The sequence below is a fragment of the Poecilia reticulata genome, chromosome 6 (genome assembly GCF_904066995.2).
Source record: "Poecilia reticulata chromosome 6, P_reticulata-male-v2, whole genome shotgun sequence".
Classification (NCBI taxonomy): Eukaryota; Metazoa; Chordata; class Actinopteri; order Cyprinodontiformes; family Poeciliidae; genus Poecilia; species Poecilia reticulata.
The window spans coordinates 2012785-2038270 of NC_088835.1; the positions used below are offsets into that span (position 1 = coordinate 2012785).

General features: G+C 40.7%; 2 protein-coding genes across 14 annotated transcripts in view; one reads left to right on the forward strand and one right to left on the reverse strand.

Annotated features, from left to right (window-relative positions):
- The window catches only part of cep290 (centrosomal protein 290), a 78810-nt gene extending 65503 nt beyond the window's left edge, over positions 1–13307 (forward strand). For 9 of the 12 annotated variants that reach the window (XM_081607618.1, XM_081607613.1, XM_081607616.1 and 6 more), the window contains 13 exons: positions 267–409; positions 608–763; positions 2731–2854; positions 3445–4116; positions 5516–5650; positions 7923–8009; positions 8708–8872; positions 8956–9078; positions 9167–9336; positions 9710–9851; positions 10054–10127; positions 11345–11439; positions 12850–13307. In XM_081607618.1, the coding sequence (XP_081463744.1) occupies positions 267–409; positions 608–763; positions 2731–2854; positions 3445–4116; positions 5516–5650; positions 7923–8009; positions 8708–8872; positions 8956–9078; positions 9167–9336; positions 9710–9851; positions 10054–10127; positions 11345–11439; positions 12850–13094 (2331 nt within the window). In that variant the 3' untranslated portion in view covers positions 13095–13307. Of the gene's footprint in view, positions 1–266; positions 410–607; positions 764–2730; positions 2855–3444; positions 4117–5515; positions 5651–7698; positions 7833–7922; positions 8010–8707; positions 8873–8955; positions 9079–9166; positions 9337–9709; positions 9852–10053; positions 10128–11344; positions 11440–12849 lie in introns of those variants that run through there. The other 3 variants (XM_081607623.1, XM_081607624.1, XM_081607625.1) reach the window with 2 other exon arrangements.
- rlig1 (RNA 5'-phosphate and 3'-OH ligase 1) lies at positions 13301–25422 on the reverse strand. 2 transcript variants are annotated; one of them, XM_081607629.1, is made up of 7 exons: positions 25192–25422; positions 24450–24564; positions 23679–23774; positions 23451–23567; positions 22266–22463; positions 14722–14891; positions 13301–13777 (listed from the first exon to the last, which is right to left on the reverse strand). In XM_081607629.1, exons 1-7 carry the CDS (start codon positions 25279–25281, stop codon positions 13598–13600), a joined length of 966 nt encoding a protein of 321 aa, XP_081463755.1. In that variant the 5' UTR covers positions 25282–25422; the 3' UTR covers positions 13301–13597. The 2 variants fall into 2 exon arrangements, with proteins under 2 accessions (XP_081463755.1, XP_008408840.2); XM_008410618.3 differs by having other exon boundaries at positions 24450–24567; positions 25192–25421.
- Positions 25423–25486: the final 64 nt, after the last annotated feature.

Below are 25486 nucleotides of genomic sequence, written 5' to 3' on the forward strand. Positions count from 1 at the left end.
TATAGGTTTGATAAATTATACAGGAATAAATTTAAATATGGATAAACTGCCTCTGTAGACTCTGTTAAGTTTTTTAAGGATTTGAACTTTCTTTTGCATCCAGTTTGAGAATTAGACTAGCAAACATTTTATATTCCCACATTTAGCATTCTCAAATAGCTTCATGAAACTTACACCTCTGTTAGCTCAGGAGTTTAGGTTAAATCCAAGAACCTCATCATGTATGATTGTCTGTTTAGCTGATGCAAAACCTGTTTCTCCAACAGACCAAAGATGAAATTGTGCGGTGGGAGGAGAGCAAAAGATGGCAAGCTAGGATGGAAAAGGTGAAGAATTCTCTGAAGGAGAAGGAACAAGATAAGGAATCGTTATCGAAGCAACTCGCCACTCTTAAAGATCTTTATGGCAGGTCAGCGTGTGTACATCATACATCTGGTATGCACAGCACCTAGATTTGCTACAGTTATGCTGATGACTGATTTATCACTCCCTATGTTCCTGTTAAGAATCAAAAAGGTGCTCAATGATCACAGCTGTACATCATTCAGACGGCGGCTTGCTCTGTCTTTTTCATCCATCGGCCCTGTGTGCTTTTGTTTGCTTGCAGATTGGAGCAGGAGAAGGCCGCGCTGCAGAAAAAACTGAAAGCTCGAGGTGTGACCGCCGACCAGGTGGTGGGGGTACGAGCCAACGACATGGAAAGGCAGATAGAGGAGTTGAAGAAGAAGAATTCTGAGCTGGAAACCCAGATTGTCACCATAAAGTATGTACATATATTAGCCTACATTAGACTTGATGTTCACTTTGATTGTGTCAGCTCTGGTGTTGACTGAATTCAACTATCCTAATAAGTTAAAAGTATTTTTTTTATGTTTGTCATTGTAAAAATCATTTAAAAAATTAAGAATTCATCAAGAAATGACCAAAATGTTCTCAGACGAACAAGTCTACATCTGTAATAATATACATTTATCTCCGTATACCGAGATGAAATGCTTTTGGAGTAGAAAATGGTTAAATGTTATTAAATGTTACAGAGTTAATACATAGAAAATACATAGAAAATCAATTATATATACATATATATATATATATATATCAAAATATTCAGATGGTGAAGTCTGCATGTGGAAGTCTGCATGTGGAATCATATTACTGTGTCCAACTATCATTTTATGCTACATTTAGCCAAATAAATATTCATTTAAAAAATCAAAAAATGATCAAAATATTCTCAAATAGGCTACATGTGACGTCATATAGACAGTATTTCAATGCCCCTTGTTTTAATGGTGTTTCAGGTTTAAATTTTACACCACATTTAGCCAAATAAATATTGACAAAAATCCACAAATCGATAAAAATTACCAAAATATTATCAAATAAGCTAAATGTGCAATAATAAGCTTCTTAAAGAGACAAAAACCCAATTTCAAGGTGCCAAATTGTGAAGTCAAATTTCTTTAAAGTTATGTTTGACATATAGATCATGTTTATAATAACATGATCTATAATAACTGAAGGTAACATAGTTACCATACTTGATTGTGCTGTAAAAAGCACAATCAGTCCAATGCCTGGACAGTATAAAATACAGCCCCATTTATAAATACAAATCCAATAACTGTCAGACTGGTTTTAATCCACTTCCATGAGTCAACACTATGGAGAACCAGGTTTTTTTGGGGTATGTCACTCCCACCTTTTCATATCAAGACACTAATATTTTTGCTCTTACTTGTCTGCTTTGAAATCAATCATTTTACATTATATAAAAAAAGTGTTACTTATTAACATAAGTAGTTGGACGGAGGCAGCCGAGATATTTCTGATTCCTACTAAACCAGCTGATCATTTATCTGACAGGAGCTTTGAACTTCTGGAAGGTCTCCGGTGTCCGAACTTGTCTGTCAAACAGCTTTATTGGTCCTAGCTGCCTCCTCAGAGACCCGAAGGCTTTACCGATGACCTTTAGAGATGACCTTTACTCGCCTCTGGAGCCGACGTCGCTGAGTTTGTAGATTCTCATTAAGCTGCGAGAGCCGACTGAAGGCCGCTTGCGACGCAGACGTCGGAGGTCAGGGAGGCGATGGTTAACGTTCTGCGTGTCGGTGTTTCAGACGGATGTTTCGCATGCTGCGCTCCGCTCTTGTTGAGGGTTCGATCTGATATCTGCAGACTGAAGAGTCTGCCGTTGAACACTTTACTGCCACTAACGTGGCGAGGTCAAGCATTTGACAGGACCCTAATTTAACATTGGACTCGGACTCAATTGTGCTGCCTGCTGGCAGAAGTTGAGTTGAACGTCCACGCTACTTGTTCAGAGACTATGAACCATATGAAAGAGTGGGACAGTTTTGGAATTTGATGTACAGTGACATCTTAATGAATCACAATATCGTTGAATGATCAACAAATTAGACACAGTGAGATATAAGCATTTATTTCTACTAATTTTGATAACTATGACCTATTGCTATGAGCGGTACGTGCATTTTATCTATGTAAAATGTTCAGAGCATTAATAGATCATGAGAAATTACTATTTTACAATGGCACTATAAAAAAAAGCATTCATATCTTCTCACAGGACAGCTGAGATTAAATCATGCACATTAATGAGACTTTTAAAGGCAGTTTATTGCACCGGATTTTCTTTGGAGATGTAAGAATGAAATGTTCAGACTTATATTTGTAAAAAGTTCCTTTTCTGTCATGTTGAATGTGCAGACAGCAGCAGGCCTTGCCTCGTGATGACGCCATGGAGAATCTTATGTCAAAGAACCGACTTTTAGAGGAGAGACTCCACTCCTTAGAGAGGCAGATATCCAAGGAACCGTCTTCCAGACCCTCGGTAAAGTGTTTAAGTCGCATATATATTGCTCAAATACAATCGTTTAACTTTTTTTTATCTCATATCAGATGTCCCTGAATTAAAACAAACCTCATAATCGCAGGTAAAGCTGAAGTAATAAGCAAAAGATTTGAGGTATTTAAAAAAAAAGTATTGTTTTTGGCCTCGCTTATGGAAAAAAGTCCTCATTTCTACTTTTTAGTCAAAAGGAGCAGTCCAGTAGGAACGTTGTTCTGATGTTTTACCATCAAAGCACTAAAGTAAATGGAAGATTAATAGTTTATTTGACATAGACATTACTTTCTCTTGTTTCGGAGGACTGGAATCTGGGAGCAAAGTCAACAACAGAGAACATATTTATGCTATATTAACCAGCATTTCTTCTGTTTAAGAGCTCACCTGGAAGACATGAATATGAGTGTCATATTTCACAAGCATGGCAAGACATTGCATTTACCTCAAGATGTAGTTCTTGGCCTATGCTCTGTTTGAATGTCTGGAGATGTTTAGCGTTTTATTCATCGGTCTTTCTCTGTTTCTTCATCTTCCTCCTACCTTCCTGGGTTTGATCTGATTCACTGCCTGCAAAGGGGAGAGACTTCTCCTCCCGGGCACTTAGTGGGATTTGTTCACTCACGTTTGATGTTGAGGACGGAGCATCGTGCTCTCAGCTTCCCGAAACCCCCGACCCCGCAGGAGACGCCCTCGGCCAACAGAGGGAGCCCACGCAGAGCCAGGCGGGTGGAGGAGAGGACCTGGACGCAGATCGGCTGGAAGATGAAAGGCAAACAGCGACAGTTGTTGGAGAAAATGAAGAAAGCATCCCTATTGGATGTGACGTTACACAGCCTGTGGAACAGGATGAACCGCCCGACACAAAAGGGAACGGTGCCGATCCCGATGATCGGTCAGAAAGAACGGAATCCATCTCGCCTCCGTCTGCAACACAGGCAGTGACGGGCGGTGGAATGAGTGAAAGAGGGAAGAAACTGGGCAATCCTGACCCAGACAGTGAAGGCATGGATCCCGATGATGATGATGATGTTGGAGTTATCCCAGAAGCGACCCAGAATGCCGAAAAAAAGGTGGAAGAGAAAGAAGACATAACAACAAGAACGGAAGTAGAGGAAGATGACCAGGATTCTTTCTCAGCTGATCCTGATGTTGATTCTAGTATCACTCTGAGCAAACGCCCGGAGAGAATTGTCCACGCAAAAAGGGGCAAACAAACACAAAAACAGGAAGGTGTGAAGTATCAGAAGGTATTCCAGCCTGTGTATCCCCCCAAACCCTCCTTTAAACCCTGGCTGCTGAGGTGGTAGAGCTGTGATAGCATTAGACATGGCAGAACCAGAGCTACACACACCCAGTGAAATGTCTCGTTAGCATTTCCTCCCTGTCATTGTCCATCACAGCCTTCAGGTTTCCACTTGCTATTTGTATTTATCCCTTGATTTTTGTCACGTCTCATCCAGAAACTTTAGCATATTTTATTAAGAACCTATGTGAGAGGCCGACACAAAACATGGTTGAAATTATGTGTTCTTTTGCATTCAGCTTCCTGAAGTAAATACTTTGTAGAATCACCTTTCAGTATAAAGGCTTTCTTGGTCTAAACTCTGAAACTTTTGCCCGTCCTTTGTATCCTGCCCATGGCCTCCCTAAAATTTCTGCTCGATTCTCACCCCTAGTGATCCGTGTATGATTTCTCCCATTGAAGTGAATTCTTCTGGTAGAATTTCAACCAAGCCAATCGGTGAACAGAGGGAGAAACTGTGAACGATGGCGTCGATTTTCTGCGATTTTGGGTGTGGCGTATTAACACACCCAAAAACGTTAGTGATTAGGTGAACTTTAAAACTGCATGCCTCCAGGAAGCAATCATTTCTCAGTAGCCAAGGGTTCAGACCCTCTGCAGGAAGCAAAGTGTAGAACAGCAGGCTGGTTTTACCAGGCTGTTTTTTCTAAGATTGGAAGAAGACAGAATGGGAAGATCAGTTTTCAAGCCTCTTTTTTGCCACTTTTTAAAACCACATATACTTTTCCTTCCATATTTGTGTTGGTCTGTCACATAAAATCCCCCCAAAAAACACAGACGTTTGTGGTTTTAAGGCGACAAAATGTAAAAAAAAAAAAAAAAAAAGACACTAGCTGTGGTTCCATTCCAAATGTTTCAAATTTGGGAATGTTAGGGATCGACTTTGTCAATATTCTGCTAATGTCATACCATTTCTGCTAATGAAATGGTGTGAGTTAATGAATAAGTTTGTTCATGAGGTAAGTCATTAAAAAACATGCTGTGCCATCATCATCTAACCACTTCCTGTCCTCTTCTCCTTCATCGTTCGAAGCAGTGGCAACATCTGGTTGTTGGTTGTGTGCAAAAAAAGTGTTGCCATTGCAGTTTTGCAAAATAAACCAATTTAGATACAGCCAAAAAATCAATCTCATCTTAGTGACAAAACTTATCAAAAAATAATTGTATTTTTTTTCCCAAAATTGCACATTTATTTTCAGAGTATTAAGTTGTACCGTTATATGGTCAATGGAAACAGTTACTGTTAAGCATTTTCCTTCCTACAGCTTTTCCCCCCACTGCATTTTCTCGGTACTCAACCGTTGGACACGTGTGGCTCATTCTGAGACTTTGCCGTTCTTTAGACTTCGGGACGCGGGACCGGGACTCCATCACAGAGAGATCAGGACATCTCAAAGGAAAACCTCAAGCTGGCCTCAGAGAACTTGGAGCTGCGCTTCCAGCTGGAGCAGGCCAACCAAGACCTACCCAGGCTGAAGGTACGACCAACCCAAACACCCCACTGGCCTAGCGCATGTCCAAACATGCTGGTTTTACAAAGAAACAGAGCTTATTTGTAGGATTTTGCAACTGAAAGTTAGTCTTTTATATAGGCCTGTCACATATTTTGCTGGACGATAAATTGACCCAGAACTTATTGCAACAAATGATAGTGTTGTTTTGAGACCATTTTCAAGTGACATAATAGTAATAACGGCATAATAAAGCAAGAACACATTCTCAATGAAAAACAATCTACTTTAAATTCCAATGACCATTTAAATTCTAGAACAGGAAGACATTTGACATATCCAAAATAAATAAAGAAAACAAATTAAATAAATTATAAAGTCTCTGTAAATAAAATAGTCTTTCAAAGAAAGGGATAGTTGAGACCAAATCACCAGACTGAAGATCAGTTTTGGTAGAAAGAGAGAAAAGAGAAAACTGATAAATCATGCAAATTGAAACTTTTGAGTTTTTTTTTTTATTATTATGCGATTAACTGATTTATTGTTTAAGGCGACAGTCCTACTTTTATATTTCACTGGAAATATAAAGAACACCTTTTAATTTTATGGTTTTAGACATTAGGATAAAGAGATCTTGTCTTTTAAAGGATCTAAAAATATTCAGATGTAAAAGCACAAAACTGACTCCATACTGTCATTGTTTAATGAAGACGTGTGTAAAAAAAAAAAAAAACAACACAATAACCCATGGTTTAAAAGCTTGTTAGATCCTCTGTAAGCAGCAATAACTTCCAGTACTGAGTTACATCGTCATGGAGGAATTTCAACTCTCTTCTTTACAACATGCTGGAAATTTCCTGCACAGCTGGATGGTTTCAAGACCCAGTGTGGCCCAAACTCCAGCTGTCTGACAGATTTCTGCGCTGCGGTAAACAGATGAGTCTGTTGTTGATTCTGTGACCCAGTTCCACAACTGCAAAACAACACCAGCTCATCACTCCAAACATCACTCCCCCACTACCATGCTTTACAAGAGCTAAGTTGTGCTGAATGAGTATGATTTTAGAAAGATGAATCAAGACGAGCCTTGCTTGTTTTGTGTTTTTTTTTTGTTGTTTGTTTTTTTCGCATACAAATGGAGGCCTAAAGTCTCTAAGATGGGGCACTTGGGAAATTAGAATTAGAATTTCAGGGTTTCCCCCGAGAACTTGCTAAACCTGGTGGTAGATGCTACAGCAGTCATTCATTAAGCAGCCCACTGTGTTTTTGAGTTAAAAAATTGTTTTAAACTGACAGGAAATCAGAAAATGTCACTTGGTATTTATGTGTAGCCAACAGATGCAAACACGCAGCAAACGGCGAAACAAGCTGCAAACAGGAGAAACGGCACAGCAAACAGCAAAACCAGGTGTAATCGCATGTAGAAAACAAAAAAAAAAAACGCAACAGAGAAGCGATGCAAACCAGAAAAATGCTGTAATAACATAAAATAGAAGCAAAAATCATCAATCAACAAAACAAATGCAAACAAAAAAGGACTCAATCATAAATAAAATGCTAGAATCACAAACAAACCGCTGCAATCACAAATAAAACTCTGCATGTTCGGTTTGGCTGCAAACGATAATGGCTTAGCCTGTTTGCTGCTGGTTAAGCCATTTGCACCTTCAAGCCACCATAATCAAGTCTTAAAAAATGCAAACATAAAAAATATAAAATAAAAAACTTTTAGCCTGGTGGGAGCACAAGTAAAACCTGGTGGCCCACCAGGCTTACAAAATATTTGGGGAAAAACTGAATTTATTGTTTGTCACTGTACACATGTGCATATGAAATTCAACTCAAATAGTGCAAACATTGTAATAAATGAATATATACATGCACACATACACATATATAACCACCATATGATTAGTGCATGTGAGCATTGAGCATGTTAGTTGCTTTTGGGAAGAAGCTACTTTTCAGTGTGTTTTTGTTTTCATGCAGCTGTAGCGCCCCCCTGAGGTCAGCAGGTCAAACAGGTTGAAGCCAGGGCAGCTGCTGTGTTTGGTGATTAACTTTTTTTTTCTCAGCATTGCAGCCTTTGTCTTTGAAGTGAATTTGCTGGGGCGTGGCACATCTCACCACAGATTCTCGATGAGGTTTATGTCTGGACTTTGACTGGGCCATTCTAACGCATGAACATGTTTTGTTTCAGATCCTTTAAGTAAGACTCTATAATTCAAAGCAGGTGTGCTTTTTTGTCCCTTTTTTAATCATGACTGTAAATATATATATGTTTTTTCTGTTTCTACAGAATCAGGTTGCAGACCTAAAGGAGATGTGTGCGGCTCTGAAACAGGAGAGAACGGAGGCCGAGAAGAAGCTGACACACCTACGGGGAGTAAGAGACCTTTGCCTTGCTGTGCAGACGGATGGGTTTTTTTTTTTTAGAAAAACTCCAGGAACATAATTTGACATAAATTAATTTGAATTGTTACAATAAACTTAAAACTGCAGTATGTAAGTTTTCAAAATATATCTCTATTTTTTAACATATTTGTTGACCTATGAATGTCATAGTGAAAAAATCAATCTCCTCCTCCTTGAGCTAGTATTACCGTCGAATAAATTCACAGCTCCCAGTCAAAAACAACCAATCAGAGCTGGGAGGAGGGTCTTAGCGCTGTCAATCAGTGCTGTTCAACGTGATAATGGCGGAAAAACAACTCACCGTTCCAGAAAAACCGTTCATCCGCCGTCATCGGTGGCCATGCTAACTGGCCTTAGCATTTGTGGCAAGTTACGTCGTGGGGAACCAGCTTTTGCAAAGGTTGGAAGGTGGGGAGCATGAGAGTGTTTGACAGCGCTAAGACCCTCTTCTTGTCTCTTCTTGGTTGTTTCAAATTGAGTGGTGCATTTCTGCAGTTGCACTGGGAACACTGGGAGAAGGCAGAGGAGCTCCAGTTTTTTCACATGTATAGACCTTATACTGTTATGACATATTGAAAATTTTAACAAATATGCAAAAAACTTTTTTTTATAAGTTACATACTGCAGCTTTAAGGTTCAACATTTTTCTTAAAACCTGTTCTCCATCAGCCTGGTTTCAGCAGCAAATCGGTTCCTGAGCTGGAGAAGACCATTGGTCTGATGAAGAAGGTGGTGGAGAGAGTGCAGAGGGAGAACGAGGCGCTGAAGAAGTCCAGCAGCAGTGCAGAGCAAGACAGGGTTGCCGCTTTGGAGAAGGAAAACAAAAAGCTGAAGGTTGGCGTGCTGTTTGCTTTCCGCTTCACGCGTAGCTGGGTTTTGTTTCTGCAGATGACAGGAAAACGTTATTTTTCTTCCAGGCTGACTATGAGAATCTGAAACATCGAAGCGAAGCTGAGCTGAGCGCAAAACTGGAATCCAAAACCAAAGGACTGGAGAGGATCGTGGTGGAAAACGAGCGCCTCCGCAGAGAGATCCAAAGGGTGACTTTTTATTTATGTTTCATCAGTTTTCCGAGTGCCAGTTTCTCATCCATGGTCTCGTCTGAGTGTCCGCGTTGCACTTGGGCAGGAGGTGGAGGCGGCGGAGAGACTGAGAGTGAGCAGGACGAGTCTGGAGGCGACCAATGAGAAGCTGGAGTCTGAGCTGGAGGAAACCAGGCAGAGGCTGCGAGCGGCTCTGTCCAAAGCTGCCGCTGTGGGGCCCGAAGGCAAAGGTTCCAGGGCCACTGTTGTTGCCAGGTTAGCAAAATCTGCAGAGCACTGCAAAAGTATTCACACCCTCAAGCCTAGAAATCTGCCACAATTTAGGATGTTACACAACAAAAAATGGAATGTGTTTTACTGGGATGTAACACAACACGATTGGACAGTATTGTTAACGGACTCCACAAATCTGGTCTTTATGCAAGAAGAAAACTGTTGGTGAAAGCAAGCTGTACAACAGGTCTTAAAGGTCTTAAAAAGTCATCATGAAGTCTCAGTTTTAGGCATCTAACTAGTCTTAAACGTGAAAAGGTCTAAGACTTATAGGTAAGTGAGCTAAGACTTAACTAAGGGAAAACCTTGTATCCACAAGACTGTGTGTTGTTGTGACCTGGTGTTGGACTGGCAGGATGTTTGAGAACAAGATGAAGGAGTTGGAGGAGCAGCTCTCCCAGAAGACCTCCAGCGTATTGGAGCTCAAGCAGCAGCTCAAAGAGGCTAAGAGGCGCGAGGAGTGGGCCGAGACGCGGGCAAGGCAGCTCCAAGATCAGGTACCGGATAATCAGCCGAGTCGAAACAGACTGACTCACTGACTGGAATTATCGACCTGAGGGATAACTAGACTCCTGGAAACATTACTACTGCTAGAAATGGTTTTAATTGTATGTTGGATAATAATACAAGAAAAAAAAGACTTTCTTGCCGATGATGACAGAAGGTCAACTTTTTTGCCTCTGTTTTGTTGCTCATTAGGTTGACTTGTTACAAAAGTTTCCAGCAGCTCCAAAGACTAATGTGGGGAGCTCCAAGGATCTCCAAGCTGTCAGGTATGTAAATTACCTTTATGTGATTTTTTTTTTTTTTCTTCACTGCACATGTATTTGTAGCATATTGTAAAACAGGCACAGTGGGGGTGGGAAAAATGGACTCCTAAAAGGTGTAGATCAGTGGTTCTTAACCTGGGTTCGATCGAACCCCAGGGGTTCGGTGAGTCGGTCTCAGGGGTTCGGCGGAGCCTCTGCCGTGGAGGTAAAGACACACTTGTGTAAAGTCGTGATGACGCCCCGCTTTGCCATCAGTTGCTGCAGAGGATCACGTTACATTGCTTAGCCAATCAGAGCTGCGGAGGAGCCCTGATTGAAGGAGTTCCACTCTTTTTACCAAATTCTATAGTCTAAATCTGCTCCGGCATATAATTACATTACTAAATCAGAATACCGCAAAGTATGTTGCGTGTCGGGGGGGTTTTGGGGGTAGTGGAGGAATAAGAAGGGTTCGGTGAATGCGCATATGAAACTGGGGGGTTCGGTACCTCAAAAAAGGTTAAGAACCACTGGTGTAGATGCTTCATTTGAATAAAAAATGTTTCTATTTGATCTAGCTTTGTTAGCATTATTGGGGCAGACTCACACGAAACACAAATGGTTTACTAGGTCAGTGTTTTTCAAAGTGAGGGCCACTGGGGGCGCTAGGGAGACTCGGAAAGTTGGAGGGAAAATGGAAAAAAAAATATTTAAATCCCATACATTTTTAATTTTACTTACTACACACGGGCAACTAAAGCATTCATGCTAAATCAAAGTAATTATTATTGAATGGTGAATAAAAGTGAGAAGAAACATTCTAAAAGTTGACATTTACATATTTTGTTGCATTGTCTGTTTGTTTACAAAGAAAGATCACCATCCAGAAGCTAATGGTGATTAATTAGGGGTATTAGAGTAAAGAGGTACAGAAATGCATACATGTTTCCTTTTTCCTTTCACTGTAGTAATGAACTCCTTTGTGTTGATCTATGATATAAAATCCCAGTGAAGTTTGTATTTGTTATTATGCAACCTATGGGAATGCTTAAGGGAATGGATGCTCATACAAATCAAGAGAAACATAATGTACATCAAGGTTAATGATCATTTACATTGGGAAATTCTTTAAAAGTCAAAATAGAATTTTTCTGAATCTTAAACTCAAGGTGCTGCATGAACACACACTTAATCATTGAGATGACCAGTTGATGATGCAACTAAACTCTATTTGTCTGAAGACTGGACAGCACCAAGCCAGAGAGGATGACCGTGGAGCCGAAACAGAAGCTGAATGACGACCCGGAGCAGGATGCTGAAGCTTCTCCAGAACCTGGTGAACCTTCACTTTTCCCCTCCTACACTAACGCTGTTCTTTAACAAAAACAGTCACCATGACGTGACTTGAACTTAATCTAGTCAAGTACCTCGTGCACATTCTGTTGTAGGTTAATTACTATGTTGCCAAAAGTCACTTTCCTTTACACATGATCATTATTAATATCCGATTTTTAACATGAAGTTGGCCCACCCAAATGTTTTAGCTTCAGCCTTTCCAAAAAGGCCTTCTATAAGGAAAATTTTGACCATTCTCCCACAAGTGCATCTGGAAGGTCAGACACTGATGTTGGATGAGAAGGTCTCTGCTCCAATTCATTTGAAGTGTTCTGTCTTATTGAGATCAGGACTTTCTGCAGGGCAGCTAGGTTCTTCTCCACTAGACTCACTCGTCCATGTTTGTTCACGCAGCAGGTCTCCATGCTTAATTCCGATGTTTGTTTTTCTGCGCGGTCGTTCACACTGCTAATGAAACCATAGCGCAATGAGACTTAAGTGTGAACGGTTTACCACCCTGAAGCGACCCGCGTCCGCATAAGAACATCTTTGATGTCACACAGCAGCGCTCTGTTTACAGAATAATGGATGGTGCCATTTATTGATCGCTTTTAGAGTTTATTCAGATATAGGAGCTGACAGTGCTGTCACAAAATCACAACAAAATGATATTTAGTCTAGCACTGACTGCAACTTCTGTAGAGAGGCCCGTTTGGATCCATAGGTGGAGCTAAGAGTGGTGGGGTTGGGACATCATGCGCTTCACTGACAGACTTCTTTCTTAAGCTCATGTTTAGCTGGATATGGTCATTTTCAGCCACTGTCTATGGCCATATTTACAGGAACTGGCTTCTTCTCATGAAGAATTATGGCTCATGTCTCTCGTTGGTGACACAAAAGTCAGACAAAATGTGAAAGACTGTTCAGACTGCGGACGTACATCTCCGAATTAGCACCACATATGGAAGTGGCACAAATCGCATCGTTTGGGGCTGAAAAGATCGGAACTAGGTCGTTCAGACTGCCGTGAAAAAGCCAGATACCATAAAAAAAAATTTAAAAATCTGATTTGCCTGCTGTGTAGACGTAGCATTTGTGGATTTTGCACTGCACACTGTAGTGGAGTTCTTTTCAACAAATGGGCCATACCTCAGACTGGTCCCATAGAGTCAGGAGATAAAATTCTAACTGAATTGTACTGAAAAACAATCCCACAGCAACATTTCCTTTCCCCCAAAACCTTCCACTAAAGTGAAATTAGGTAAATAGCATTCTTCTGGCAACTGCTAAACCCAGGTAGACCTGTAGATTGTCAAGAGAGAGGAATGACTCGGTGATGGGTTCTCAGTCCTAGCTGTATAGTGGAGGTCAATGGGAAGTGAAACCCTAATCTCACATGTTGCATTCAAAGGTCATGGAAACCTGAAAAGGCTCCTACAAGCGGCCGAAAGCCAGAAATCTAAACTCCAAGCAGAGGTGAGAAACCTAAGGAAGGAGCTGGGGAACTTCGATCCAAACTTTTTCGAAGAGCTGGAGGATTTGAAATACAACTACAACCTGGAGGTGAAGAAGAACATCCTGCTGGAGGAGCAGCTGAGGAAGGTGTGCGATCAGTTTGGCGTGACGGCTGAAATGCCCAGCGTGTCCATCAACTAACGCGCGGTTGTCCAGACTTTAATACAAAGAGTTTTCTACTGTTCCAATTATGTTTTTTTTTTTACTGTCAAAGTCACGAGAAACAACCAAGCAGCACTTTTTCTTTTTACTGTTTTTTCAACAACAGCTGTGTGTTATTACAGTTATAGTTTTGTAATTATTATTTATAAGGAATTCCTCTGTATTTTCCAATAAAAACAAGTTCATTTTGAATGGTCAGAATTGTCTGTTTATTCATCACACAACAGAAGATTGTATGAACAGTATTTACAATAATACATTAAAGTCATGCACTTCTTTTTCAAAGACTATTACAAACCGTCTTTATATTTCAATCTGAAACACTGTTTGGTTTAATCTTCATATTTCACCTTCAGAATGAGGACTCCTTGGAAAACATGTATTTATTTATTTATTTTTATTAAGACTTTCTGCTAATTCTGTTCCTCAAAGATAGTTTTTCTGTTGGAGAGCGTCATCCTTGTCGTCTCTGAGGTTTACGGCTAGAACTGCACGTCTTGAAGTCGACTGAAGTGCTGTCCGTTGAGTGGGGAAAACCATGACAACAAGCCCTCGCTGTCGCTGTAGGCTGCGGACGCTCCCCCGAAGCAGACCACCGTGGGTCTGCTGCCGAGGCGAGTTTCACCGTCCGGCCACCTCAAGCCCAGGTGATGCCGGTGGATCTGCAAACATAAACACACACTGACTCAACCAAGTGGCTTCAGAAATGCAAAGTAGGGCCCCGCTGATTGCAAGGTTTTCTGGCTGACTGATGATCTTTAAAAACCGATTACGATTCTTGGCCGATACCGATTTTTTTTTTGTTTGTCTGAAAAGTCACTAAAAATAGCGACAAAGTTGTTAAGTTGGAAACGGTGGAACTTACCGTTAATGGCGCACATGTGCACATGACCTGGTGGTTGTCGAGGGAGATATCGGTTTCATATGCAACTATTGGCCAATTACTGATTTCCCAAAATGAAAAAGGCAGTATTATGCATTTCCCAGCCATATATTGCCATTTTATAGCACAATTAAGTAACTTTTAACTTCAGTTGTTATAAAAATGCTATATACATCAAATGACTTAAAAAGAAATTTGACCTTTTAACTTCTTGAAATTGGGCCTCTGTCTTTTTAAGAAACTCCTGCTTTTTCTCAAACTAGGCCTTCAGGGAGTCATCACAACATGGCTCCTCTATTAACCCTTTAATAACGTTTTTACCAGTGAAGTAGCTCCTATAATGAGCTCAGCAGATGCTCAGTTCCACCAGGTGTTTGCTAATTGCTGCTGGCTAGTTTGAAGGAGCTGAGTGAGGGAGTCATGGTGGAAGGAAGCTTGGAAACAGCAGCTCAGAGGAGGAGCTTCTTCTTGAAGGCGGGGCTAGGTCCACCCAGGCGTTTTGCACAGCTAGATGGTTGCCATGAAGATTAAAGGATTCCTCAAACATGCATGAAAGAGTCAAAGCAACACTCCAGGTATGTTTTTGATGCAGGAATAACATTATAGCATGATGTAAAGCTCAAAAAAGTTGATCATACAAAATACTGCCCCTTTAAAACATTTGAAAATGTTTTTATAGAAACCTAAACATGGCCTCAGTGGCAGAATATTGGCTCCTCCCACCTTAATCAGCGTGCCGTCATTGCAGTGCCACACAATGCCCTCCACTCGACCTTCACAGTTCTCCTGGAACCAGGAGCGGAGCAGCTGGAAGTTGACAGGCGGAGGGTTCCTGACCGGAATGCTGCCGTGTGGAACCAGGCAGTGGATGGGCTGCTTCTTACTGCCGAGTCCTGAACAGAGCAGACGAATAGGATGTACATAAAAGCTTTATGAGGGAAGAAAAGTAAGTCATTTTAAATGTCGGTATTGAAAAAAATTGCCTTAACCTCAGTTGGATTTATTTATATTTTTTATATTAAGAACAGTTCAGGGTTGATGAAGGTACATTCTGATCACAGTGAAAAGCTGAATTTTAAAATTGAAAAATATTTAAGAAAAAAAGGCATGACAACAAAACTGTGTCTGCAAAATTCACTTAAGAATGAAGAAAAGTTGTGAAAAAGAGAAATAGACGAAACAATTTCTCAGATTATTAGTTTACCAAAGTGCCTGGCACTAATTAGTGCAACTATTGGGCACACCACATCTAGATAATGTTTCTAATTTGGAATTTTATTTTAATTCACGTATCTGTGACAATGTTAATAATTATGCATTATAAGATTTTTTGTTTGCTAAATCAGCCGCCACTGTAGATAGAAATAATAAAAAAAAATACTGTATTTTCCGCACTATAAGGCGCACTGGATTATAAGGCGCACCTTCAATGAATGGCCTGTTTTAAAACTTTTTTCATATACAAGGCGCATTATAAAGCGCATAGAATAGACGCTACAGTAGAGGCTGGAATTACGTTATGCATCCACTAGATGGAGCTGCACTAAAGTGAATGTCAACAAAACAGTCCGACTCGGGTCGGCGAGGAGAGCCTTCCTCGACTGAGCCGGGGCGTGGCTGGACAATGGTCACCCTTCTCCGTTTGTGCACAGCATGTTCGTGGAGAACGTGGTGCTAAATGACCTGCAGACGACCTGATTCTAGACGGTCGGTAGGTAGATAGGTCAGTCAAACTTTATTCATAGATTACAAACCAGCGTTCTGACAACTATCCCAGCATGCACAGCGCGCTTCTTCTTCTACGGGCGAAAATGAAGTCGGCGGCTGCTTACCGTAGTTGCTAGACCTGTTGTGGCTCAATATTGGTCCATATATAAGGCACATTGGATTATAAGGCGCACTGTCGGCTTTTGAGGAAATTGAAGGTTTTTAGGTGAGCCTTATCGTCAATCAATCAATCCATCAAATTTGATTAGTATAGCACATTTCAGCAGCAAATCATTTCAAGGTGCTTTACATAATTAAAGAAAAAATAAAAACAGCATGTGACATTGAATAAACAGTAAGAAAGAGAGATTTAAAAAAAAAAAAAACAGATTAAAAAAGATAAAAACATACTTTTGTTACGGAATTTAAACGCCCGCCGTCGCCGGATTCCGCCGTCCGTTAAACACGGGTATTATCCAGGCCCCGTCGCCTAACAGGACAAGGTCTCCAACATTGCAGCACCAGGCTCCGTCCACCTGTCACGTAAATTTTTGCGCTATAGTGCGGAAAATACGGTAGTAAATTTACACCAAAAACTCTGAAATTTTGAGATTAATCGCAGGCATTTTAATATATATATATATATATATATATATATATGGACATTTCTCAGTGGAATTTCTTTTACTTTTGAAACTCTGAAATTTCTAACTTTTTTTCTAGAAATCTAAAATTTTTCAAACTCAAATCTCCATGTTTTGTTTTCTAGAAAGTTTCTGAGATTTTTGGCAGAAATATACTTCTCTTTTTTGTCTTTCCTATCAAGGCAATTCTACCAACTACTGAGAAAAAGTGTGTAAACTTCTGATGTTCAAGAAATTAATAAACCTCTGGCACATTTTCTCTCACTGTTGTGGCATTTAGAAAAAAATAAGTGGTTCTAGTAACTGTAAATGACATAATATAAGAGACATCTGGCCTTATTTAAATTCAAACAGTGAGAAAAAACATTTATGTTTTTTTTGTTTGTTTTTGTCATTTTTTCATTCATTGTATGTAAAGCTCTGCTCTCAAATGCCAATAATATATCAGGCCAGTCAAACGGTCTTTGATGGTCTTTTATATGTCCATTTTCTCATTTTTTTTTCGCTCTTGGCAGCTGAAGGAGGAACAGCTTATCCTGCTCTCTCCCGTCCTTACTGATAACTCTGCTTGTGGATTATTCTTAAAGTCACAATTTTTATGGTTTTATTCACATTATCGACATCATAACTGGATTACTTCAAACCTAAAGACCAGGAGATTTTCTCACTTCTATTTTTACCTCACTTTTCTTCACCTCCAAGTTGAACTAGGGCAAAATGCCCCCGTTCGACCCCAAGGACATTAGCAGTATTCTACAACGACTTCAGTTTTTAGAAACAAAGATTCAACGGCTGGAGGTGAACTTTGAGATCAACGCTACCTGTGGATATGAAACAACTCTTCCTCAAATCAGCGGAGAGGTTGTACACCCCGCACCAAGCAGCTCATCCTGGATCGCTCAGGGAGCCAAGCCAAAACAAAAGTCTCACACTGCAGATCCCATGAGACGACTAACGGGGAGAACCCCTCACCTGGACGATTCAGTGTGGCCAGCTCTGAGCAGAAACCCACCTTCAACCTCCACACCTGTTCCGCCAAAGAATAACAAACAAGCAGCCGGAACCAAAACGACTACACCGAGCCCACTCCCAAGGACAAAGCGACCATCCCGAGCCTCAAAACACCATGACTCCGTGGGAATCCCACTGAAAAACAGATTTTCTGCACTTCAGCACGAGCCTCTGAGTGAAAATCCACCTTCAAACATCAGCAATGAGGCTAAACCAACGCATCCACCGCACAAAGCTCCGAAGGACAAAGTGACCACCAGGAAAACGAAAGGTATGCCAAGAGTGCTTATTGTTGGAGATGAGGCAGTAAATAGAATCAGTCATGTTTGCAATCCCAAGAAAACGAGAGTGGTTTCTTTTCTTGGTGACACTGTATCTGATCTGACCCGCAAAGTGCTCTCTCTAACCACTGATCAGCCAAACATGGAGACTTTAGTTGTGCATGTTGGAGCCAACGATCTGGCAAAGCAAAAATCCGAGATTCTGAAAAAGGACTTTAATATTCTTCTGGACACTATGGGAAAATTAAAAATGAAGTTATTTCTCAGTGGTCCAATTCCATCGCCTCAATGGGGAGACGAAAAACATTCCAGGCTGCTTATGATAAACAAATGGCTGATTAAAACCTGCTCTGCCAGCTCAGTGACCTTCATCGATAACCTCTGGATCTACTGGCAGCGCTTTCACCTCTTTGGAAGAGGAGGACGCAATCTTAACAAACCCGGAATAAGGCTGCTCACTGCAAACATTTTTCATTTTATCAACAAGAACAACAATGTGACCATCGCTTCAGAAGAACAGGCTCAAGGATGTCTGATTAGGATGGAGCCCTCCGCATATCAAGAACAAACTATTCCAATACAAACTGATAAAACATCGGCTGTGAACAGAATGACTGGTTCCCCTCCGCCTTCCCCCATCCCACATCTTTCCCCCCTCCCTTCTCCTTCCACCCTCCCTTCTCCTTCCCCCTCCCCTCTCTGCTCCCACACTCACTCACACTTATTAGAAAGTGACCCACTAAAGAGAGTCGGGCTTCACCTGAGCCGCTTGAAAATGCTGGTGGAGAATTCAGGTCAGAGAGAAAGACGGACGGACTCTTTCTCATCCCAGCTGGATAGTATGGATCAACAGGTTCGCCTCGGCACAACTCTCACTTCATCTAAGCCACCTGCCTCTGACCTCCCTGAAGATCCAGCACTCCGCATTTCTGAGGTCTGAGACCGGGGTCCAGATATTATCCTTACACCCGTCTTCCTCCAGAATGTGTCTGGCCCCCAACATTGCGTAGCAGGACAATACCTGTCCGGATCACTACAAGAACAGTTACAAAAAACAGAAATACAAAAAACAGTGGTCTTAATTCAAACCTCAGACTGATCCCCTGTCTAAAGGAACCTCAGACTGAAGAGCTTTCAGCCTCCGAGTCACTTAACCTGGCTCTTTTAAATACCAGATCTCTCTGTTCTAAAGCTCTATTAATTAATGATTTCATCACTGAGCATAATATTGATGTTTTATTTCTGACAGAAACATGGCTGAATGACAATAATGAAGCAATCGTACTAATTGAATCAACGCCTCCCACGTACAATTTTTTAAGTGAAAATAGAAAACACAAAAAAGGCGGAGGCGTAGCTTCAATATTTAAGAATACCATAAACTGTAGTAAAATCTCTTTGGGTAATTTTATGTCTTTTGAATATCTTGGAATCGAGGTAAAAGGCCACAAACGAACTTTGACACTAACTCTATACAAAACACCAACATATGTGGAAAATTTCTTTGCGGACTTGAATGAGCTTCTATCTCTCATATGTATTGATTACGATTGTTTGCTAATTGTCGGTGATTTCAACATTCATGTTGACAACCCCCAAGACCGAGGGGCTAAAAAGCTCTGTAATATATTAGAGAGTTTTGGTTTAACACAACATGTCAAACAAGCAACACACACTCAGGGACACACACTGGACCTGGTTATCAGTAAGGGTGTGAATATTTCCAATGTCTCTGTAACTGATATTGCCCTGTCTGATCATTTTGCTGTTTTCTTTGACAGTTCTTTATCCGTTAACCCACTTGAACAAACAGTTACTATCACAAAACGTACTTTCACAGAAAACACAGCAGAAACATTTCATCAAATCTACTCTTCTTCCTCACTCTTAAGTTATAGTGACGTAGATAAGTTGGTGGATGATTTTCAGTGCAAACTTTCAGATATCATTGATTACATTGCCCCCACTAAAATGAAGGTTGTGACTGGTAGGAAGAAATCTCCATGGAGAAATGCACAAGTAGTTCAATCTGCAAGACAACTCTGCCGTAGGGCCGAACGGAAATGGCGTAAAGGTCAACTGCACGTTTATTATGACATCTACAAGGAAAGACTACGTAACTATCACACAACACTGAAACATGCGAGAGAAGCTTTCTTTGCAGATGTCATAAACAAAAACATTAACAATGCTCGAGCTTTATTTGCCACTGTTGACAGGCTCACAAATCCTCCAATGACGTTACCACCTGAACTTCAATCTATTGCCGCCTGCAACAAGTTTTCTAGTTTCTTTTCAGAGAAAATTCAAAAGATCAGAGGATTAATCTGCTCATCCACTCCAAAGACAGTACTAATGCTGGGCCCAAACAAAACAAATGCAGGACAAATGACCCAATTTCTACTACTAAATTATAAAACCCTAGAAGAAATTATAAGTCAATTAAGCTCCAGTTCCTGCTGTCTGGATGTCCTACCCACACATTTCTTTAAGAAAGTCCTGCCTGTTGTTGCTAATGATCTGATCCAAATAGTAAACTTATCGCTCTCTTCAGGTGTTTTCCCCCAGGCTTTGAAAACAGCAGTTATCAAACCACTTATAAAAAAGAACAATCTAGACAAATCCCTACTGCAGAATTACAGGCCGATCTCCAACCTCCCATTCATCAGCAAAATTATTGAAAAAGCTGTTTTTAAGCAATTAAATAACTTCCTAACAATAACAAACTGCTTTGACTCCTTCCAGTCTGGTTTTCGTGCTCACCACAGCACGGAGTCGGCCCTTGTAAAAGTGTTCAATGACATCCATATAAATACAGACTGTGGGAGAACCACAGTGCTGGTTCTGTTGGACCTCAGTGCAGCTTTCGACACTGTTGACCACGACATTTTACTGAATCGACTGGAGAGTTGGGTCGGACTCTCCGGTCCAGTGCTCAACTGGTTTGAATCTTACATAAAGAACAGGGATTTCTTTGTTTCAATTGGAAACTTCTCATCAGAGAGGTCAAAGGTCACATGTGGGGTACCCCAAGGTTCAATCCTAGGACCCCTTCTTTTCAATATTTATATGCTCCCACTGGCAAAGATTATAACAGGACATAGGATTAGCTACCACAATTATGCGGATGATACACAGCTCTACATCACGATGTCACCAGGTGACTCTGAACCCATCCAATCACTGAATAGATGCTTAGAACAGATAAATGTGTGGATGTGCCAAAACTTTCTCCAGCTAAACAGAAACAAAACTGAAGTTATTATCTTTGGACCTAAAGAGGAACGAACTAGAATCAATGCACAGCTTCAGTTATTACAACTAAAAACCAGCGATCAGGCCCGAAACCTGGGAGTAGTGATGGACTCTGACCTGAACCTTCAGAGCCACATTAAGACAGTCACAAAGTCGGCCTTCTATCACCTGAAGAACATCTCTAGGATTAGAGGACTTATGTCTCAGCACGATCTAGAGAAACTCATCCATGCATTTATCTTTAGCCGCATTGATTACTGCAACAGCGTCTTCACAGGTCTGACTAATAAATCAATCAAACAGCTGCAGCTGATCCAGAATGCTGCTGCTCGGGTTCTCACTAAAACCAGGAAGATAGAGCACATAACACCAGTTTTAAAGTCCCTACACTGGCTCCCTGTAGCTCAGAGAATAGACTTTAAAATACTGATGTTAGTTTATAAATCTCTGAACGGTTTAGCACCACAATACCTTAAAGATCTGTTATTACTGTACCAACCATCTAGACCCCTCAGATCTTCTGGTTCTGGTCTGCTCTGCATCCCCAGAACCAGAACCAGACGAGGAGAAGCAGCATTCAGTTTCTACGCACCACAGATTTGGAACAAACTTCCAGAAAACTGTAAAACAGCTGAAACACTGGGTGCCTTTAAATCTCAACTTAAAACCCACCTGTTTAGAGTTGCTTATGGCTAAATTAGGGTTAGAGTGCGGGTTTTGATGTCTTCCATGTTTTTATGTCTTTAATGTTTTTAATTTTTTCTTCTTCTTTCTTTTATGTATGGGGAAGAAAGTGAATTTCTCTCTTTCTCACTGTTTATTTCTGTTTTTATTTTAATTATGTAAAGCACTTTGAAATGCCTTGCTGCTGAAATGTGCTATACAAATAAAATTTGATTGATTTGATTGATATGTGTCTGTAATAATTCATAAGCTCTAAGATGCTAAAGATCAAAGGGAATCGTCGTGATTAAAATAATAAGAAAAGTTAGAAAAGTCATAATTTCCTGTTTTCCAATACTATGCCAAATTACTCAAAACATTCTCAGATGACCAACTTTATGTGTGGGGCTGCTGTTTTTTTCATGCCGTTAAATAATGTATTTTTTTGCGGGGAAAAAAATCTCATTAAGTGTAACAAAACAGACGTTACTTTGTAGGCTGTAATCCTGTAAAAAAAAAAGAAAAAAAAAAGGGTTTTGAGGTCCAAGAAACGTAGGTTGCATGCAGAATGATTATTAGAGACAGAAACAAAATTAAAAATAATGATAATAATAAAACTGAAGAAAAAGCAATAATAATCCACGGTCCAGTGGACTCCAGCTATGCCTCCAGCCGGACCCAAGCGGCCGGCGCTCAGCTGCCTCACCGTATGGGTTTCCGTTGACGTTGGTTCCGATGAGCTCCAGCGTTTGCTCCTGGAGGTCTGCCAGCGGGAGCGCTGTGATCTCCAACAGGTTGTCGTCGTCGCAGCCGGGCTTCAGAACCAGAGCCACCCCGAGGTCGTAATCCACCACGGAGGAGTGCCAGCAGTACTGCTTGTTGCTCTTCTGCACCGGGACCCAGCCTGCAGTTTCACCATCAACAGCCATCTTTGTCGAAACCGGGCAGCAACGTGTTCGGCCGTTTCCTAATTGTCCCCCGATGAACTCAGACGCTCAATGTGCTAACTGAGGCCAGTACGGTCTGTCTTAAATGTGGATAATCTCTCTCTTAGTAGAACAATATACTTTGCATTTTCAGCAAATTACTTTAGAAACCCTTCCTGGATTGATGGACATCAACAGTTGCTGATGTCTTGCCTTACTTTGGCAATGTGTTAATGCTTCAAACCGTTGAATGCTGTTACTTTCCTTCTTAAACACATTAAAGCTGCAATATGCAACGTTTATAAAAATTCTATTTTTTTTTTTTTACATATTTGTTTAAAAATATGAGACAGATAATCTGTGAAAATGTTGCACTGCTCCAGCTCCTCGCTGTGCTGCTATTACTGTTTGAAGAAATGTACCGCTCCTGACAACCAATCAGAACCAGGAGGCGGGACTTAGTGCTGCCAATGCAGAATGATTATTAGAGACAGAAATCGTTACTGAAAAATGGTGGCTATGCTAACTAGCCTTAGCATTCACAGCAGGTTCTGCTATCAGAATCTGCAGCGTAGCAGGTAACTTCACGCTGTCAACTGCATGATTGACAGCGCTACGACCCTCCTCCTGCCTCTGATTGGTTATTTTCTAGTTTGCCCTGGAAAGAGGGCAGAGGAGGTAGATTTTTTTCTGTCATGACAGTTTCAAAACATGTTTTTTTATTTTTATAAAAGTTACATACTGCAGCTTTAAAAGCAGGTCAGGTCAGATTCTAATATCCCACTGTAGTCTCATCAACGTTGAGTAAAAAATGGCAGTTTTGAATTTATTTTCACTTCCTGTTCTCTTGAACTTAAACTACAGAACCATATAAATATCTGATCAATTCTCTCATATTCTTAATAATTAAACCCTTGAATTCAAACAGGACTTTTTTTTTCCTTTACGATAGAAGGCATCAGAACCTGGAATGTGTCCGTGCTCGTCAGGAATGGGATGTCCGTTGCTATGTTTGACTCTGTGAGCAGGAATCCACGACTCGGGCACCATTTTAAAATCTTCCTCCACATTCCAGGAGAAACCTGGAAGAAAATCCAAAATGCTGAGATAAACCATCAGAACTCTGTTGTTCCTATTAATTAGTCCAAACCACTGCAGCGTGGGAAACGTGTACCTAGCTAAAGTGACGGTACCTTTACAGCTTTTGTGAGTATGTTGGTGCTTCCTGAACCTCTTCTCTGCCTGCTTGTTGGGCTTCCTGTCCAATCTGGCCCAGAGGTAAGGCTGGCCTAATAAAAACAGACAACTACAGTCATAACGTCAATAAAAAGCCTCTCTAATCACCTTTTAAACAAATATCATTGGGTTTATTAACACAGACAATTCCACAAAGCTGTAAGGTCTAAACAAAAACCCCAGATTTTTTGGTTTTTCCCGACTGATTGTGTATGACACCTGACTTCAGTTTAAGAATGATACAAATCTGTCCCTCTGCTAAATTTGACGAGCATTTTCAAAGAAAGCATGACCTAAATTCTGATTTTTATTGATCAGAATGAGGGTCCATCTGAAAATATGGTAGAAGTTTATGGGGTAGAAGTTCATAAGTTTCTTACTTCTACGTACTCCTTTTCGAGCAGGAGTAGACGAAAGATAAAAAATATCTTTAGCAGTCCTTGTTCATGTGTTTTTTTTATACTGCTACCATGCTCTAAATAAATAAATTGTACATTTTGCTAATAGAAAATTAACTAAATTTATTTTGTTAAGCAAACCTGCAAAACACTTTAAATTTTGGATCTAGAATAATTTACAGCAACAAATCTGACTTATTTAATTTGTTTATTGTTGAGTAGGTGAAATAAATCCTTTTTTTTTCTTTTTTTGGCCCTCAGGTCCTTTTGACTTGACACCCCTGATCTGATCTAGAGCCCTATAGAGTCAACACTCTGAGATGCACGCACCTTGATAAAGAGCGACGTAGCAGCAGGTGCCATCCAGTTTTTCGGTGGCAAAGGCGCAGTCTACGTTAGCCTCTAGAGCCACAGGGTTCACGTTCTCTGTCGCAACAACCTGAAACTGCTGAAGATCAGACAAAACAGGGAGTATAAAGAACACAAACTGAACCTCCTTAGAAGTTGTTCATTCCACAAGTCTGACATCTCTGGAAGAATGGAAAGAAAGTCATAAAAGTCCCATTTAAGAAAAACATTTAGAAGAAGACGTTCTGGTTAGATGAGGCTAAAATTTAACTTCTTGGCTTCGTTAAACCTCTGTTCAAGGACACTTTCTGTTCAGTCTGATAGAGTTTGACCATATGTTGGTCTACAGGGCATTGACGTAATAAGAATGCTGAAAAAAATGCATGCCGCACTTTTAAGCGTTTTTATTGTTGTACACTGGAAATATATTGCGTACTGGGGGCAGGGAGGGAACAATCTAGATCCTTACAGTAAGCGTTTCGCTTTTCTTATAGAAACTCTTTTTACATTCTCCATTCATACAGACAAGTACTCCGAGGTTGTTGGAACCTTTTCGCTGCACGAAAAGGTTCTTTAAGCGACCCGAAGTATATGAAACACGTTCTGAAAACATGGCTGCGGAAGAAGACGGCTGTAGGTAGAGTGCTGCGGCCTGCAGTGTAAAAGTAGAAGCAGAATCAATCAGGTTGATGCTGATGATGCTGCTTCTCAGCTGCTCGCTCACCTGATGCTCGTGTTTTCTGGACGCTTCTTCCTTCACGTCGGTGAGAAAAACACACGGGATTTTGTGCTGAACGGAGCCCAGGCGCCGCATTGCGACTTCCGGCTTTATTTTCACTAGAAATGTTTTGAATTAACCTCGAAAACAAACAAAAAAATGTCAGCAGCTGCTAGGGGGTTAGAATGCGTGGATGTGTTTTCAACTTGACGTGACTCTTCCTGTGAATTCTAAGGGAAGACTCGTTATCGCCACTGTGTGGCCTGGAGGGAAGTTGCACAACAATGAATCGCTGTACTTG

Excerpts from the sequence above, each read along its gene's own strand:
- rlig1 (XM_008410618.3), bottom strand. The coding sequence starts at position 25,281 with ATGCGGCGCCTGGGCTCCGTTCAGCACAAAATCCCGTGTGTTTTTCTC. Across the intron at positions 24,568-25,191 it reads CCAGAAAACACGAGCATCAG|CAGTTTCAGGTTGTTGCGAC; the intron begins GTGAGCGAGCAG and ends TCTGATCTTCAG. Across the intron at positions 23,775-24,449 it reads CTACGTCGCTCTTTATCAAG|GCCAGCCTTACCTCTGGGCC; the intron begins GTGCGTGCATCT and ends TGTTTTTATTAG.